Source organism: Haematobia irritans, chromosome 2, assembly GCF_050003625.1.
Source record: "Haematobia irritans isolate KBUSLIRL chromosome 2, ASM5000362v1, whole genome shotgun sequence".
In the NCBI taxonomy this organism is placed as follows: domain Eukaryota; kingdom Metazoa; phylum Arthropoda; class Insecta; order Diptera; family Muscidae; genus Haematobia; species Haematobia irritans.
The window spans coordinates 82735652-82755165 of NC_134398.1; the positions used below are offsets into that span (position 1 = coordinate 82735652).

Consider the following 19514-nt stretch of genomic DNA (forward strand, 5'->3'; position numbering starts at 1 on the left):
CTCATCTGCTTCGCAGTTCCCCGGTATGTTCCTGTGGCCAGGCACCCATATTAGGTGAATATTGTGCTGCTCAGTCATCTCATTGAGAGATTTGCGGCAGTCGATGGCCGTTTTCGAGTTGAGGAACACAGAGTCCAAGGATTTTATTGCAGGTTGACTGTCTGAGTATATATTAATGCCCACATTTTTTGGAACATTACTTCTCAGCCAATTCGCCACCTCTCTTATTGCTAATATTTCAGCCTGAAAAACACTACAGTGATCAGGTAATCTTTTGGCTATTCGAAGTTCCAGATCTTTAGAATATACTTCGAAACCCACTTGGCCATCCAATTTGGAGCCATCAGTGTAGAAATCTATATATCTTTTATTCCCCGGTGTCCGTGTACACCACGCCTCACTGTTGGGAATTAGAGTCTCAAACTTTTTGTCGAAAAGTGGACTCGCCAAAGTGTAATCCACTACGTTAGGCACGTCTGGCATTATTTTGAGGACCGAACTGTGACCGTAACTTTTTTCCCACCACAGCGATAGCTCGCGCAACCGCACAGCCGTTGTTGCAGCTGACTGTTTGGCCAAAATGTCTAAAGGCAATAGATGCAGTATGACATTAAGGGAGTTTGTTCCTGTCTTGCTGAATGCACCTGAGATACACAAGCACGCCATACGCTGAACTTTGTCTAAACTTGTCGGCTGGTGAAGTGCCGGCCACCAGACTACAACACCATATAGCATTACAGGTCTAACCACTGCCGTGTATAGCCAATGTACAATTTTTGGTTTTAGTCCCCACTTTTTCCCTATTGCCTTTTTGCACGAGTATAAAGCTACCGTTGCTTTCCTCGCCCTTTCTTCAATATTAAGCTTAAAGTTCAGCTTCCTGTCCAAAATAACGCCAAGGTATTTTGCACACTCCCTAAAGGGAATTTTAATACCCCCTAAGGAAATGGGCCTAACCGTGGGAGTTTTGCGATCTTTGCAGTACATGACTAGTTCTGTCTTTGCAGGATTTACCCCAAGACCATTATCTTTCGCCCATTTCTCAGTCATCCGGAGGGCTCTCTGTATAATATCTCTAACTGTTGATGGGAATTTTCCCCTGACTGCTAGCGCCATATCATCTGCGTATGCCACCACTTGTATCCTTTCTTTTTCTAGGGAAACCAGAAGGTCGTTTATAGCAACATTCCAAAGAATAGAACTCCTCCTTGAGGAGTGCCTCTGTTCACATACCTTTGTATGTTTGCTTGTCCTAGTGTGGCTGAAATGCGTCTCTTCCTTAGAAGTTCGTCTAACAGCCTAAGTATACCTGGATCAACATTCAGAGTTGTCAGTCAATTTAATATCGAGCTCGGATGGACGTTATTGAACGCCCCTTCGATGTCTAGAAATGCCACGATTGTGTATTCTTTGACAGATAGTGAGCTTTCAATAAAGCTGACTAGTTCATGTAATGCGGTCTCAGTAGATCTGCCTTTCGAGTATGCATGTTGTCGTTTCGAGAGCAAACTTGAATCGACTCTAGTTCTAAGATAAATATCTATCATCCTCTCCAGAGTCTTAGTGTGTAAATATAACCATAGCGATAGGCGGTAGGCGAACACTTATTTACGTGTATTTGTTATGGGAAGCCCAAAATCCGCGACGGAATACCGTGACGGCTAGCGGCGTGTCGCTAAATTAAAACTTATTCTAACTCCATGGCGAAAACTGGTATAGTGTTGCCATCGCTTATCAATTTTTTTAACTCACCACTAGGAATTGCTGTTGCCTGGACACGAGTAGATTATTTTTTCTTGAAATAACTCAACAAATAACAAGCCATTGTATGTTTTTTTTCAACTTCATTGTTTCATATTGTCAAAGCATGCTGTATTGACAACAAAAACGCTAGGAAACGTGAAAAAGGGAATTATTCGCCGTCAAGCTTATTGTATTTGCCGTTGCGGCAAAAATGTTTCGCCCACCGCCTATCGCTATGGTTATATTTACACACTTAAGTAGGAATGATGATAAGCTGATTGGTCGGAAATCCTTCGCATTCGAGTGAGAGGCTTTTCCCGCTTTAGGTATGAAAACGACTTTTGATTCTTTCCACTTTCGTGGAATATATGCTAAGTTGATACATCCTATATATATCGCCGACAACCAGGGGATAATTCTGTCAGCCACCGCTTGTAACTCCGCCGGAGTAATTCCATCAGGTCCGGGGGATTTGAATGATCCAAAGCTATTTAACGCCCATTTTATTCTAGATTCTGATACAATTTCCTCGATAGGAAGCGACCGCTGAGCCACTGTGGCACCGCCAGTGCATGGTTCAACCGTCTGATTTCCGGGAAAATGTGTGTCCAATAGTACCTCCAGCGTCTCCTCACTGGACGTTGTCCAATTGCCCTCCGATGTTTTAATGAAACCTGGAGCGGAGCTCGTGGATGCTAGCACCTTCCGTAGTCTGGAAGCCTCGGACGTATTCTCAATGCTGCTGCAGTAATCATTCCAAGAGTTATGCTGAGCCTTTCTCAGTTCTCGCTTGTATCCTCTCAGATTCTTCTTGTAAGCGTCCCAATCCACAGGAGCTCTGGTGGACTTTGCTTTGTTAAAGAGCTTCCTGCACGATTTCTTCATATTACCTAACTCCGTAGACCACCATGGTGGTCGATTTTTCCCCCTTGCCTTCCCTTTAGGGCATGCGGCTTTCAGTGAAATGTTGAAGGCCTTAGTAATCCTCTCCACTGCGTGTTCGATAACTTGCACAGTGCTCATATTTGTCTCTGGTATTTCCGGTATCATCATATTGAACGATTCCCTATACCTATTCCAGTCAGCTTTCCTAACATTTGGCGGAAATATGGTCTTGGTGGTATGAACATCAAATTTGAAACTGATGTAGCGATGATCTGAGAAGCTGTGTTCACTTAAAACATGCCACTCAGATATCATTTCATTCAGTTCTTGCGAGGCCGAGGTGATGTCCAAAACCTCTTGCCTGTTTTTAGTGACAAAGGTTGGGGCATCTCCCTTGTTGCAAACTACCAGATTAGTACGCAAAATAAACTCTATTAGCGACTCTCCCCTTGCATTAGTATCACTACTTCCCCATATACTATGATGCGCATTCGCATCGCATCCCATAATGAGTTTCGTCTTTGTTTTCAGTGACTCCTCAACTAAGGTCTTAACGGCACATGGAGGCATCTCCCTGTCATGTCCCATATAGACCGAAGATACCCAATATTTGCATTTGGCTATTTCTAAATTGGCAACGACAGTGTCTGCATTGCACATTGAAGGAAGCAGAAACAAGTTAAGCTCGTTTTTAGCAATTATACAGGCTCGAATTACATCATTACCAGTATACTGCAATAGTTTGAACCCCGGAGTACTTAATTCACATATTTTGTTTCTATAAACATATGGTTCTTGAATAAGAACTATGTCTATGTCCCCTTTCATCAGGAGAACTTTTAAGGCAGCACATGCAGCCTTACAATGATGAAGATTTATCTGGAGGATCCGTAGGACCATCGAGATTTTCAACAACCGTCACATCAGCCGCTTCAATCGAGGCATCAAGAATGTCCTCTTCAGAGATATCGGTGACTCTCGCAATAACCATAGGTTCAACTTTGGTGAGTTCTGAGGCAATAGAAGCCTCCTCACGCATACGGTATCTATCCATGTCTTCAACTTTGGTATCTCCCTCGACTTCGCAAGAGGATCCGCTTACTTCTGATTCAGACAGAGGCTTGTCCATTTCTGAATCATTTAGCTGATCGTTTTTATATACCTTCATTTGGATATAATGAAAGCCATAACATACACGGCCCTGAGACTTTGCTAGATGTGGCAAAGACTGAGTGTTCAATATAAACACTGCATGCCGTCTTGGCCCATCCACTTCATCCAAACGGCCAACCTTCCAATCAGCTGTTGGAAGATGTGGATTGCATTGTTTCAGTCTATTTAAAATAGATTCAGGGTCAGGAGGGTTTGCAGGTATCCACGCATGTGCTCTTGGTCTAGCCGGTATGCCTTTCTTCTCGACTAACTCTAGAGCAGCTCCTTCCCAAACTTCACCAATTAGTATCAGAGCAGCTTTAAAACATTCTATAGACCTCTGGTCCTCAAATGCGACTAGCTTAAATCGTCCTTGATACCAACCAGCCTCTTGGTGTCGAGGATCTGGGCCGGGAAACTTTTCCAGCACCTGTGAGTAGACGCCAGTCAAAGCATTCTCAATTTCCCCCTATTTTTGCTTTGGAACCATACCGTCCAATGCTCCTTTATTTATAATAGCCATCACAAGGCTGTCTTTAGCAACTGAGGCAAACGATCGTTGATCCCTTTTGGAGGATGGCAGCTCATCCGGTGATCGTTCCCTTTTTCCAGCCTCAAGAATTCCTTGAGCCCATTTTAAGGAATCGCTTTGTTTAGCCGACAACGTGCTTGGGTCGACTGATCCTAATTTCTTTAGGATAAACAAAGCATTTCTGCGTTCCTTGAATCTCTTTCGTGAGGGATTACCTCCTTTTGATGCCGTTACCTTGGAAAAGGTTCGACTTGTCAAATTGTCGCCACCTGTCTACAGGTCGACTAATTGGGCCTAACTCTTGGTCATTGCCCAAATTTATAACTCCAGTCGATACCCGTCCACTGGGCCCTGAAGTTAGCAACCCAGTGGATGTCTTTGAATTTCTCTGCATGGTGGCCTAATATCCCACCACACTTGAAATTCGTAGTAGGTAATTATTACGATGATTTTATCCGCTATTAAAAAACACGTCCGTTCCGTTCGACGGTTGAATAGGATATGGGTTCACTAACAGTCATGCAATAATTGGTCCATATATAAATTGATAACTAATGTGGTGTGTATACAAAAGTTCTGCACAAGCAAAGATTATAGATTCAGGAAGATAGGAAATTAGCTACTGAGGAGATCGAACCATTTACCGGGTTAGTTTAATACTCGAACCAAACGCGTATACGACATTTATTGGCATAGCATTAAAATGCAAATAAAAAGAAATTAAGTACACGAAATAAATTTCTATAAAGGGGAAAATGTAATTTTTTGGTTGTTGCCTAAAATTTAACATTGTTTCATTAAGAAAATTAAGTTTGTCATTTAAAATATAAAAACGAAAAACAAATAAAAAAATTACAAACATGTATGGAACTAACATGGTAAATGCAACATTTGGTATGATGCAAGCCAATTTCCTATCTTCCTCAAGTTTATTGTCTTTGGTAAAAGCAACATTTGGTATGACGCAATTTTTTTGTTTCAGCAACATTTATAGAAAAACCCAAATTCATTCGAATTCGAGTGACTGCCTTTCTTTCGAACTGGTTTTCATTCGATATACAAGAACAGGGCATAAATGTCGAAAAAAAGAATATAAAATAAAAAATTAAAAAAATAATGAAAATAAAATTAAAAATTTCACACAGGGATTTGAACCTGTGCCAATTGACTTTTCACTTCCATGGATGTTCTTTTGAGAAGCACTTACTAGAAGTTTTAATTTTTGAAAATAAATATTTGATAAAAATACCCCTGGTGACATTTGTGTTCTTTATTGTTTCACTCAAACTAATAATGAACATCTCGAGAAGTGGTTATAATGTTATACGTGGAAACATTTGAATTGACGTTTCGGCGCTTCGTGTTCAATGGCTTTTGACTAAGTGTGCTAAAGCGTTCTGTTATAGTGCAACAAACCCAGATTAAACCCCTGGCAATTAATATATAAAAGTATAATAAAAAATGTTGAGAAAAACAAAAAGTGAAATTTGCGAACATTTTTAAATAAAAACATTTCTATTCCAAAACCACAGCCGATCTCGTTTTGTTGTTCTTTTCTGAAAAACAAATTGCATTACGCCGCCATTATTACACATCTTGATGTTTTGTAGTAAAAATTTAATATGGTACACATACTTGGAAATTGTAGGAACAATTTTGAAATATGTTTTACCAAAAAATAGTATCGTTTAAAAAAATGTACCATCAGAAGTTGCAACTAAAGTTATTTGTTTTCTTTCAACGAAGTTTCTTTAGGCGCGGTTTGTGGGTGCATTACACAGTGGCCTATAAATAGGTATTATGCTTGGCTGTATGGGTTGATGAGTATAAGAGCTACCAAGGCCGTATTCAGGGGGGGGGGTGAGGGGGATCAAACCCCCCCGAAATGAATGAATATTTTTATATAAATAAATATATATTTTTAGCTGCATAGAAAAATCTTATCGAAGATGTTGATGAAAAGCTGGAGGTTTTATTTTGAAAAACGCTTATCTATAAAACTTGCACAAATCATAGAATACTAGTTGAAAAGCCCGTCAAACGACGGTCGAAAAAACAAATTGTTTGTGTTCTCGCACCACAAATTTCATTTTTGGAAAATGCATTTCTGCTTTTTATGTTTGTTTGTTGTTCTTTTTGTGAACATGACTTGCTATGTTTGGCCATAGCAACAACAACGAAACAGCCAAACACACATGTGTAAATGAAATGGCGCAAAACCTGCGAAAAGAACCTGCATAATTCAGCGATGGAAGCAATAAAGAGATATTTCCAAACGTGCATATTCTTTTAACAAGTAAGGAAAGTCTAAAGTCGGGCGGGGCCGACTATATTATACCCTGCACCACTTTGTAGATCTAAATTTTCGATACCATATCACATCCGTCAAATGTGTTGGGTGCTATATATAAAGGTTTGTCCCAAATACATACATTTAAATATCACTCGATTTGGACAGAATTTGATAGACTTTTACAAAATCTATAGACTCAAAATTTTATGTTGGCTAATCCATCAGGGTGGAACACAATTTTAGTAAAAAAATATGGGAAACATTTAAATCTGAAGCAATTTTAAGGAAACTTCGCAAAAGTTCATTTATGATTTATCGCTCGATATATATGTGTTAGAAGTTTAGGAAGATTAGAGTCAGTTTTACAACTTTTCGACTAAGCAGTGGCGATTTTACAAGGAAAATGTTGGTATTTTGACCATTTTTGTCGAAATCAGAAAAACATATATATGGGAGCTATATCTAAATCTTAACCGATTTCAACCAAATTTGGCAGGCATAGCTACAATGCTAATTCTACTCCATGTGCAAAATTTCAACTAAATCGGAGCAAAAAATTGGCCTCTGTGGTCATATGAGTGTAAATCGGGCGAAAGCTATATATGGGAGCTATATATAAATCTGAACCGATTTCAATCAAATTTGGCACGCATAGCTAGAATGCTAAATCTACTCCCTGTGCAAAATTTCAACTAAATTGGGCCAAAACTCGGGCTTCTGGGGCCATATAAGTCCATATCGGGCGAAAAATATATATGGAAGCTATATCTAAATCTGAACCGATTTCAATCAAATTTGGCACACATGAATATACTACCAATTGTGCTCCTTGTGCAAAATTTTAAGCTAATCGGGATAAAACTCTGGCTTCTGGGTCCATATAAGTGCATATCGGGCGAAAGATATATATGGGAGCTATATCTAAATCTGAATCGATTTCAACCAAATTTGGCACACATAGCTACAATGCTAAACCTACTCCTTGTGCAAAATTTCCACTAAATCGGAGCAAAAAATTGGTCTCTGTGGTCATATGAGTGTAAATCGGGCGAAAGCTATATATGGGAGCTATATATAAATCTTAACAGATTTCAATCAAATTTGGCACGCATAGCTAGAATGCTAAATCTACTCCCTGTGCAAAATTTCAACCACATTGGGTCAAAACTCTAGCTTTTAGGACCATATTAGTCCATATCGGGCGAAAGATATATATGGGAGCTATATCTAAATCTGAACCGATTTCAATCAAATTTTGCACACTTGACTATACTACTAATTGTGCTCCTAGTGCAAAATTTCAACCAAATTCGGCCAAATATCTGGCTTCTGGGGCCATATAAGTCCATATCGGGCGAAAGATATATATGGGAGCTATATCTAAATCTGAACCGATTTCAATCAAATTTTGCACACTTGACTATACGACTAAGTGTTATGCTAATACAAAATTTCAAGCAAATCCGTATAAAACTCTGGCTGTTGGGTCCATATTAGTCCGTATCGGGCGAAAGATATATATGGGAGCTATATCTAAATCTGAACCGATTTCAATAAAATTTGGCACACTTGACTATAGTACTAATTGTTCTTCTTGTGCAAAATTTTAAGCAAATTAGGGTAAAACTCTGGCTTCTGGGGCCATATAAGTCCATATCGGGCGAAATATATATATGGGAGCTATATCTAAATCTGAACCGATTTCTTCCAAAATCAATAGGGATCTATTCTGAGCCAAAACACATACTTGTGCCAAATTTGAAGTCGATTGGACTAAAACTGCGACCTAGACTTTGATTACAAAAATGTGTTCACGGACAGACGGACAGACGGACAGACGGACAGACGGACATCGCTATATCGACTCAGGAACCCACCCTGAGCATTTTTGCCAAAGACACCATGTGTCTATCTCGTCTCCTTCTGGGTGTTGCAAACATATGCACTAACTTATAATACCCTGTTCCACAGTGTGGAGCAGGGTATAAAAATTTTGGTCACTTTGCCAGTAACTCAGGGATGGAAAATACAATTTTTAAGAAAGTACAAAAAAGGAATTTTTTGAGCGGAAAGGTACTTTTTACTAAATTTCAACAAAAATTTCACTGGAAGATTATTGTCAAGAGACTGAATTTTAAAGAAAATAAAATCTTGACAAAATTTTCTATATAAATAAAATTTTGCAAAAATTTTCTATAGAAATAAAATTTTGCAAAAAAATTCTATAGAAAAAAATTTTGCAAAATTTTTTCTATAGAAATAAAATTTTGCAAAAATTTCATATAGAAATAAAATTTTTACAAAATTTTCTATAAAAATAAAATTTTGCAAAAATTCTATATAGAAATAAAATTTTGACATTTTCTACCGAAATAAAAAATCGATAATATAGAATCGCATTCTTTTTTCGACTAAAACATTCTTGAAGTTCAATAAAATCCTGTTTTTGACTATGTCTTTAACAAAATCGGGATTTTCTTCCCACATGAACATGTCTGTTTTGCCATATTTGTAAAAGACTATTAGCATATAAGGTTGATAAAGACTTTCTCAAAATATTAAAATATTTTGTCAAAGCTATTGTACCGTAAATCTGATATCGACTCAAAAATGTACACACAGATGGTACTAAATCATTCGCGGGGGTACAACGGTACTGACCGGGGTGTGAAAGTTTTGAAAAAAGTACTATAGTACTGCATTTTCCATCCCTGCAGTTACTACGTGCTCATCCGAACGTCCATTTTCAACAATGAAGAGATTAAAGACGTATCTTAGAAATTCGACTAGCGAGAGTAGACTCAAAGGATTGGCATTAATGTCGGTTCATCGCCGAATAAATGTGCCGACTGAAGAAGTCATTGATTTATTTGCTGCCCAAAAAGCCCGTCTGCTCAATTTAATATTATAAAAATATTGTATACATACCTATGCATAAATAAAATTTTCTACACATGAGATTATATGAATATTTTTTTTTTAAGTTGAACCCCCCCGAAATAAAATCCTGGCTACGGCCTTGAGAGCTACCCTTTATTATTTTTAGGCTCACTTAGACTGTTCAGTCCATCGTGATACACCCATAGAAAAAATGTTTTCCTCCGGAACGAAATTTTAGACAAACAAAATTCCCTTTTAATGTAAAGTATTTTCTTTAAGAGCAAATATATCCGAATTGATGACAAACGATTCATCGATTGTATTTAATACGTTTTATTTGTTGTTAAAGAAACAAAATTAGCGTGCAAAGAAAACTTTGCTTTTCTAAAATTTCGTTCCTGAGAAAAGAAAACTCTTCTTTCAGAGTACTACAAATGGTGAACCCTCCGAACTTTCATTTAAATTACTGAGAGGGGATCATCCACCTCTGGAAAACTTTTTGGTGTTTTGGTCGAAACTGCGATTGATACCAAGACCGTTTGTATGCAATGTGGTTTAAACAAACCTTCGTTGGTTTAAAATTTCGTTTGTGAGGAAAGTAAGTACACAACGTAAAGGTGGAAAAAAGTTCTTCATAAAGATCAAAACATTTTAAATGGTGACCAAGATCATCATAACCTGGTTGCGGTGCAAATTTGCATGGCTACAAAAAGGCTTCAAACATTGGACGGATTGTAACCACGTCCTGGGTAAGAAAAATTGTATATATAGCATTTTCACTTCAAATGAAACCTTTTTCAAATCAAATGAAACCTTTTTTAAATCAAATGAAACTTTTTTTCAAATCAAATGAATCTCTAAAACCAAAGGAATTCTTTTTAATGAATGAATTAGTCCGCAAAATTATTTTCGCTAAAAGCAAAAATACACTTTTTTGAAGAATTATTTCCTTGAAGAATTATGTGTTACTTTCTTATTTGTACCCTCAACTAATGATAAAATTATTGATTATCCAAGTCTTAATTTAGGATTGCACGCCCTCTTAAATATAAGCTTGTTTTAATTGAATATAGGTAGGGTAAATGTTATTCAAAAATTTATTAGGATTTTTAATTAAATTAAAGTCACTAATACTAATCGATGTCTACTATTCTCATGGGAAATTTCATCCAATCGAAAATCCATAATGAGTTATAGTAACTATTGTAATTTTTCATACGAAATTTAAAAAATAAAACAAAAAATTCTTTGAAGTCAGTTGTAAACTAAGGATTTATTTGGTGGCATTATAAGTCAAAATATTTTTTTTTTTGTGTACGGAACCAAAATCCAAATCCGAACTTTTTTGGACATTTTTTATATCCTAGCAAAAAATTCGGAAGTTCTTCCTAAGTCATTACCCGTAATGTACATCCAAAAATGCATTCTTTGTTTTACTATCCCAGCAAAAAAATTTGGAAGTTCTTCCAAATGCACAACTTTAAAAGCACTTCCAGAAGATGCACTCCCAATGATGTTCTTTATTTTAACTACCCAAGAAGTTCTTTTCATTCAATTTTTTATAACATAGTTTTTTCATACTTTTAATGGGTAATTTTAACTTTTGTTGTTTCAAATAGGTAAAAACAGAGTAAGAATTCATAAAATGGTACAAATCATTTAAGTTTTGTCGAAAAAAATGCTAAATCCAATCTGAAAAAATTGTGAATTTTTTGGCCACGCTTTTTTTGCTGGGATTTCTGAATTTTGCCAGATATAAAACACAGTAAGGACAAAAAAAAAATAATGGAAATTTTCAAAAAATATTTAAAAAGTGTACTGATCCATTTCTCGGCAGACGTAGAATTTACGATCAAATATTTGTTATCTAAAACTACTTTACGTAAAGATACAATTAGAAGACGTTAATATTTCTTTATGATTTTCCTTATTTGTTTTTATACCCTAAACCACATAGTGGTCAGTGTATAATAAGTTTCATCTGCCAAAAAAATGTGCCTACCAGAAATATTGATTTTAGAACCCATAAAATATATACCAACCTACTCAGAATCACCTCCTGAGACGATGTAGCGCTTGGTGTCCGTCCGTCCGTCTGTCTGCCCATGTATTTGTTGTTTACAGTATTCCGGTCGCAATTATTAACCTATTTTGATGAAATTTGGTACAGGGAGGTTTTTGGGCACAAGGACGAACGCTATTGAATTTGGAAGAAATCGGATCAAATTTAGATATAGCTTCCATATATATGTATCGCCCGATTTCGACAAATGGGGTTACGTTGCGCTTTTTTACAAACGGATCGTCACCAAATTTGGCAAAAAATAATCTTTTTCATCAAGTCTGCAAAATTTCATCCAAATCGGTTCAGATTTAGATATAGCTCCCATATATATGTATCACCCGATTTTGCTAAATTTGGCCGTAAAACCCTTATTTATCAACCGATCTTACTCAAAGTTGGCTAAATGGAATCTTCTATAGCACTAACTATATTTTTGGTAGAATTCTACCATCTGTGGCAACCGTGGTGGTAATACAAATTTATTGTCTACGTTATAGACGTTGCATTTTCAAGTTTTAAGATAATAAAGTACTTACAACGATTTTTATTTTGTAAAATTTGTTTAAATATAGCGAAAAATATTATAGGGAAAATTGTTTGGGAATGTATGGGAAAGTAGGGAACTTTTTTTGTCCTTGTAGGGTAAACCCAACATTTACCCTGAAAACACTGACCATGAGCTATAGTCAGATTGAGACAAAGAACCCATAAAAATGTACCCCTTAATTTTCTTAAATATGCAACTGCGGTTTATCTCCCAGACCTATATCAATGTTACCCCACAAATGCTTATGATTACTAATTCAGTAAGGGTGGTTTAGTGTATGATATAGTCGGCCCCGCCCGACTTTCTACTTTACTTGTTTTAAATGAAATCTAAAATACTGAAATATCAAAGAACATTATCATTGTGTTTTTACTACGTTTTTTTGTTGGTCTTCTTTTTTCAGCCTTAAAGTATAAATTGTTTAGCCATGCCATTTGTTTCCTTCATGTACACATTACTTATACCCCAACCATTAATGATCTATATATGAATTCGAACAAAAATCTGGATCAAAATTTCATTAAAAATTCAAAAGATTCATTTGATTTGAAAAAGGTTTCATTTGAAATGTAAAAGGTTTCATTTGATTTGTAAAATGTTTCCTTTGATTTGAAAAAGCATTAATTTGATTTGAAAAAGGTTTCATTTGATTTGAAAAGGGTTTCATTTGAAATGTAAAAGGTTTCATTTGAAGTGAAAATGCTATATAAAGAAAGCAGAAAATTCATGTATTTTAGGAAAATGTGCTTTCCCATTTTAGCTAATTTTTAATTGTAGTAGATCGTAGATAGTAAGTAGCCAATAAAATTTTTGTTTGAGTATAAGGGTTGTAGTGTATTCGTATATTTTTTTAAAGTGTCCAAACGCACCTTTATTTCGGTTGGGCTAATCTCCTGTCCATCATTCGAGCGCAATAATTCATCCAATTGATTATTTAACTTATCCATTCTCTTCATTTTTATTTCAATTTGAGTCTCAAGCTGTTTAAGCTCCATGGTTAAGAAATCAGCCTTGCGTTCCATTGAAACCAGCTTATCATTGAGTTCTTCATTCTCCTGGCTTGTCCGAAAGTTATTTGCTTTGAATCGTTCCATATCCAAAAGGGTCTCAGCCAACTGATTTTGTGCTTGGGCCAAGTTTAATTCCATACTTCGGCGTTCTTCCTGTGAATTGTTTAGTAATTTAAGGCGGTATTCGCTGGCTTTGTCAGTTATCAGTTGCTCCTGGGCCATTTTAAGAATGTTTTCTTCAGTTTGGTACTTTTTATTGTATTCTTTATCGATTTTCAATTGGATTCTTCGTATTTGCGTTTCTAAATTTGTTCCTTCAAATTTTGCCTCTTTAAGATCTTTTTCGGTCTGTTCCAGTAGAATGGGTATTTCGACAAGTTTTTCTTCCAATTCGGCCAAAATATCGGATTGTGTTTTGCCTGAAATATATGGAAAAAGTAATAGCTATAATTACAGAAAAATGTTCCAATAAAATTATGTACAACACGGACGGAAAAGTGTGACTTTCACACTCAAAAAAACAAAAATGAACCCTCTATTTCACTAAAGTCAATTTAACTTTATTTTAGTTCATGGAATTATTATGTGTGGAGAAAGTCTCTTTTACTCAAATAGTTTTTGGTGTGCGTTAGTTAAATTAACCAAAAAAGAGGAAAAAATATACACAGATGAAAGATTTACTAAACTACCCAGTAAAAAAAAAAGCGTCGCCAAAAAAGTAGTGAAAATGTTCTTTTTGGGTCCGGAAGTAGTGCAAAATTGGCGCAGAAGCAATGAATTTAACACGGGCTTGTCATAGAACGGATGTCCACCATTTCAACAGCCGTTGCACTGAATATGCATCACTTCTTACTCTGTGATTCAAATTCAGTGTTTTGGATGTGAATTTAAAATGTTGTCATATTTTGACAAATAAATAATTTTTATAACTTTTTATGATTTTTAATGCATTCTAAAGCTTGTCTTAAACATTTGACTTAAAATATTTTGAAAAATTAGCAATATTTCAAGAATGGATTTAGAATTTTTTTCGACAAAATTTCTATAATTTGTACCATTTTATTAAAGCTTACTCTGTTTTTAACCTTTTTGAAACAAAAAATTAAATTTACCCATTAAAAATAAGAAAAACGCGGCTTATAAATAATTGAATTAAAATAACTTCCTGTGTGGTTGAAATAAAGAACATCTTTAGGAGTACATCTTTTGGAAGTGCTTTTAAAGTTGGTTGGTTAAGCTACACTTGTAGATTAGTCAATGTATGGTTTTAAGCTGCAATAAAAACAACAACAATGCCTAAAGAACAAAACCAACAATAACAAAACAAAAAGAATGGAAAAAGAAGGGAAGCACACTCAAAATAAACCCAGCCAACTGAATTCAAATCGATGATTTGACAGTGGCATAGGAAAAGAGATATGTTTGTTTTGAATTTATTTCGGCATAAGCCGGCTATCTTACAAAACCTTTTTTCGGGAGGTTCAAGTGTGGTTCATTCATTCAAGTGTGCCTGAATTTATTCTGATAATTGGTTGATAGTTTTGCTGCAAGTAGAGGATGCTGATGAGGAATGTGGTAATTCCGAAACGTGCATCCATCCAACCATCTTGCAGTCTATAGGGCTTTACCCAAATAAATTTGACAAACATTCTTTTCCTCTGTTGGTTAAGCTACACTTGTAGTTTAGTCAATGTATGGTTTTAAGCTGCAATAAAAACAACAAAAGAACAAAACCAACAATAACAAAACAAAAACAAGTATATACGGCCGTAAGTTCGGCCAGGCCGAAGCTTATGTACCCTCCACCATGGATTGCGTAGAAACTTCTACTGAAGACTGTCATCCACAATCGAATTACTTGGGTTGCGGTAACACTTGCCGATGGCAAGGTATCTTAAAACTTCCTAACACCGTAATATATACCACATAGTCCATACGTGGTATATATTAAACTAAATAATATACCCCCATCCTATGGTGGAGGGTATAAAAAGGCCGATTAAATGCGTATATAATTAAGTTTAAAGTTTCTATAGAAATAAAATTTTGACAAAAAAAATTTTGACAACATTTTCTATAGAAGTAAAATTTGGAAAAAATTTTCTATAGAAATAAAATTTGTTGTCGTTTTTTTATTTCAGCTTAAAACCATACATTGACTAAACTACAAGAGTAGCTTAACCAACAGAGGAAAAGAATGTTTGTCAAATTTATTTGGGCAAAGCCCTATAGACTGCAAGATGGTTGGATGGACGCACGTTTCGGAATTACCACATTCCTCATCAGCATCCTCTACTTGCAGCAAAACTATCAACCAATTATCAGAATAAATTCAGGCAGTTTATTAAACCCAACAAAAACCACACTTGAACCCTCCGAAAAAAGGTTTTACATTGGCATAAGCCGGCTATCAATGTAAAACCTTTTTTCGGAGGGTTCAAGTGTGGTTTTTGTTGGGTTTAATAAACTGCCTGAATTTATTCTGATAATTGGTTGATAGTTTTGCTGCAAGTAGAGGATGCTGATGAGGAATGTGGTAATTCCGAAACGTGCGTCCATCCAACCATCTTGCAGTCTATAGGGCTTTGCCCAAATAAATTTGACAAACATTCTTTTCCTCTGTTGGTTAAGCTACTCTTGTAGTTTAGTCAATGTATGGTTTTAAGCTGAAATAAAAAAACGACAACAATGCTTAAAGAACAAAACCAACAATAACAAAACAAAACAAATGAAATAAAATTTGGATAAAATTTTTTATAGAAATAAAATTCTGACAAAATTTTCTATAGAAATAAAATTTTGACAAAATTTTCAATAGAAATAAAATTTTGACAAAATGTTCTATAGAAATAAAATTTTGACAAAATTTTCTATAGAAATAAAATTTTGACAAAATTTTCTATAGAAATAACATTTTGGTACATTATTTTTGGCTCGAGTGGCAACCATGATTATGAACCGATAAGGACCAATTTTTGTGTGATTGGGGATCGCCTATATATAACTATAGACCGATATGGACCAATTTTGGCATGGTTATTAGCGGCCTTATACTAACACCACGTTGCAAATTTCAACCGGATAGGATGAATTTTGCTCCTCTAAGAGGCTCCGGAGATCAAATCTGGGCAACGGTTTATATGGGGGCTATATATAATTATGGACCGATATGGACCAATTCTTGCATGGTTATTAGAGACCATATACTAACACCACGTACCCAATTTCAACCGGATCGGATGAATTGTGCTCCTCTAAGAGGCTCCGGAGGTCAAATCTGGGGATCGGCTTATATGGGGGCTCTATATAATTATGGGCCGATGTGGACCAATTTTTGCATGGTCATTAGAGAATATATACCAACACCATGTACCAAATTTCAGCCGGATCGGATGAAATTTGCTTCTCTTAGAGGCTCCGCAAGCCAAATTGGGGGATCTGTTTGTATGGGGGCCATAAGCGTAGGAAGGCCTCTGGGGAGGGGGCTTAGACCCCCCCAGAAAAATTTTAGCCCCCCCAGAATTTTGAATGTGAATTAAAAATTTTGTGATATTCTCCCAAATAAATAATTTTTATACTTTTTTATGATTTTTAATGCATTCTAACGCTTGTTTACAACGTTTTCCCTCGAATATTTTCAAATATTATCGATTTTTCTATAATGGATTTAGCATTTTTATGGCAAAATTTGAATAATTTGTACCATTTTATTTATTCTTACTCTTTTTTAAACTATTTGAAAAAAGAAAACAAAAAATTACGCATTAAAATATAAAAAAATGAAGTAAAAAAAACTTCCTGTGTAGTTAAAATAGTTAACTTCTTTGTGAAGACATTTTTGGAAGTGCTTTTTAAGTTGTGCCTTTAGAACAACTCCCAATTTTTTGCTGGGAAATGTGTGGAACTACCCTACAGGAAATGGATCAACCACAGAACTGGTACAGGACTAGTCCCTGGTGTGTATGGACCAGTCCCAGTTCTGATCAAAACGTATGGAAGGGACCGTCCACTTTAACATGGGTTTGTCATTGACGGAGTAAACTTACATTTTAGGACGCGTCTTGGACTCATCCCAAAGGACAATTTAGCAGGAGCAACCCATAAACAGGTCCTCAGGAACCAGTCTCGGACAAACTCTTAGAAATCTCTTTCAATTTGGGTTCCTAATCGAACCCGAAATGAAAAAAACTTTTGAAATATGTTGAACAAAAGATTATTCTGATAATTTTATTTCACTAAATGTGAAAATTGCAACTAACTGGAGCACAGGTACCAGTTCTGTGATAGGTCCGTCAGTGGCAATTTGCACCAATTTCCCCGTAGGGTACTTTTAGTTGCTTTATTATAAATTGATTGTCGAGTTATTTTGATGTCTATTTTTTATTCAATTTTATGAAATAAAACATTAGTTGAACCTATAAGTTCAGTCTATAAAGTTTTAGCTAGGGGGGCTATAGCCCCCCTAGGAAAATTGTCTAGCTACGCTAATGATGGGGGCTATATATAATTATGGACCTATGTGGACCAATTTTTGCATGGTTGTTAGAGACCATATACTAACACCATGTACCAAATTTCAGCCGGATCGGATGAGATTTGCCTCCCTTAGAGCAATCGCAAGCCAAATTTGGGGGTCCGTTTATATGGGGGCTATACTTAAAAGTGGACCGATATGAACCAATTTTTGCATGGTTGTTAGAGACCATATACTAACACCATGTACTAAATTTCAGCCGGATCGGATGAAATTTGCTTGTCTTAGAGCAATCACAAGCCAAATTTGGGGGTCCGTTTATATGGGGGCTATACGTAAAAGTGGACCGATATGGTCCATTTGCAATACCATCCGACCTACATCAATAACAACTACTTGTGCCAAGTTTCAAGTCGATAGCTTGTTTCGTTCGGAAGTTAGCGTGATTTCAACAGACGGACTGACGGACGGACGGACATGCTCAGATCGACTCAGAATTTCACCACGACCCAGAATATATATACTTTATGGGGTCTTAGAGCAATATTTCGAAGTGTTACAAACGGAATGACAAAGTTAATATACCCCCATCCTATGGTGGAGGGTATAATAAATTTCGAAATTTCTTGTGAACATATATTTGTTTAGAGATGTCAGAGAAGGAGAGAGTCATATTCGAGATGTCTCAGCGTGTACCTTAGGGTAGTAATTTGGGACTCATTGTATTTTTATTGTTTGTGAATGATTTGCTCCAGTCCATAGTTGATTCTAGGACTTTCATGTATGCGTAGGGCGTTGAATCTTTTTGAGGACTGGTGTAGGGTTAATTTAATGGATTAGAATCTGAAGAAACATATGCGATTCTTCAGGTCCAGACCTATTTGGTATCTGCGGCTCGCTATCACGTTACTACAATGGTTAATAAGGTCTTTGGGGCCTTATTACGTTTCATAAAACGCTGGCCGAAAGAGTTTTCAGACCCTTACGTTACCAAGCGGTTTTTTTTGGGGGAAGTTCACTGCGCTGAACTAGTTTCCTGAATTAGTATTAATATTCCCTGTAGGTCTTCTAGGAATTATCGGTTCCTCTTAATTGAGTTTCAACGTTCTAATGTGGCTCCCCGGTCAGAAGGGGCCGGGACGTGGGCGTTGGGTCCTTTCGAAAAAAAGACAAGTTGTCGCTCTCAAAACTTCTTGAAAAACGTATGTTTTTCAATAACTTTGTTTATATATGGGTATAAATTTTGATTAATGAGACTCCTCACAAAAATTCGATATCCCTAAAGGTGGAATTACATACACCCAGAGAAAGGTTTGGTTGAAATTCGATCACGACAATAAAAATATAGTTGAGGCCCATTCGTTTTAGTTGCTTGAACCATATGTCAGTTATGTATTTTATTTAATAGTTGGTATAACCAATAAAATATCAATACAGTCAAATGCTAGTACTCACGACCAAATATTGTTTGTTATAAAACTATTAATTACAATCAAATTTCATTCTGTTCCGTACTGTTGTGTTACCAGATTTATTTTTTAAAATTGTCTCGAAAACCAACAGAAAGTTTGTACTATAAATAAATTGGTTGTGGTAACAAATTTGGTAGTTCTTAGTGGGACATGTTGCTGCAACATATATTTGGAAAAAGTGTCATGTCTCGAAAATTTATTGAAGACAAGGAAAATTCCAAATAGTTTATTACTTGAGAAAGTTGGGAAATTATGGAAAATCCATGAGCTTGCACACAGTTATAACCAACTTTATCAATAGGATTGAAGGTCAATCCTTTATATTGTCCTTCCTATATCAAAGGTAATGCCAATGAAAAAGTTAGTGTTGAAGCCAAACAGCCTAACTCTGGCTTTGTGAGAGAGTCCAACTTTTAAGCAACACCAAGATGATAAACGCTTTCGTACCTCAAGTTCGGACA

General features: G+C 36.1%; 1 protein-coding gene across 1 annotated transcript in view; it reads right to left on the reverse strand.

Moving 5' to 3' along the window:
- l(2)41Ab (lethal (2) 41Ab) overlaps positions 1 to 19514 on the reverse strand; it is a 56919-nt gene that overhangs the window by 26308 nt on the left and 11097 nt on the right. Inside the window, exon 3 of the mRNA XM_075295442.1 lies at positions 12967 to 13526. Within this exon, the coding sequence (XP_075151557.1) occupies positions 12967 to 13526 (560 nt within the window). The remainder of the gene's footprint in view (positions 1 to 12966; positions 13527 to 19514) is intronic.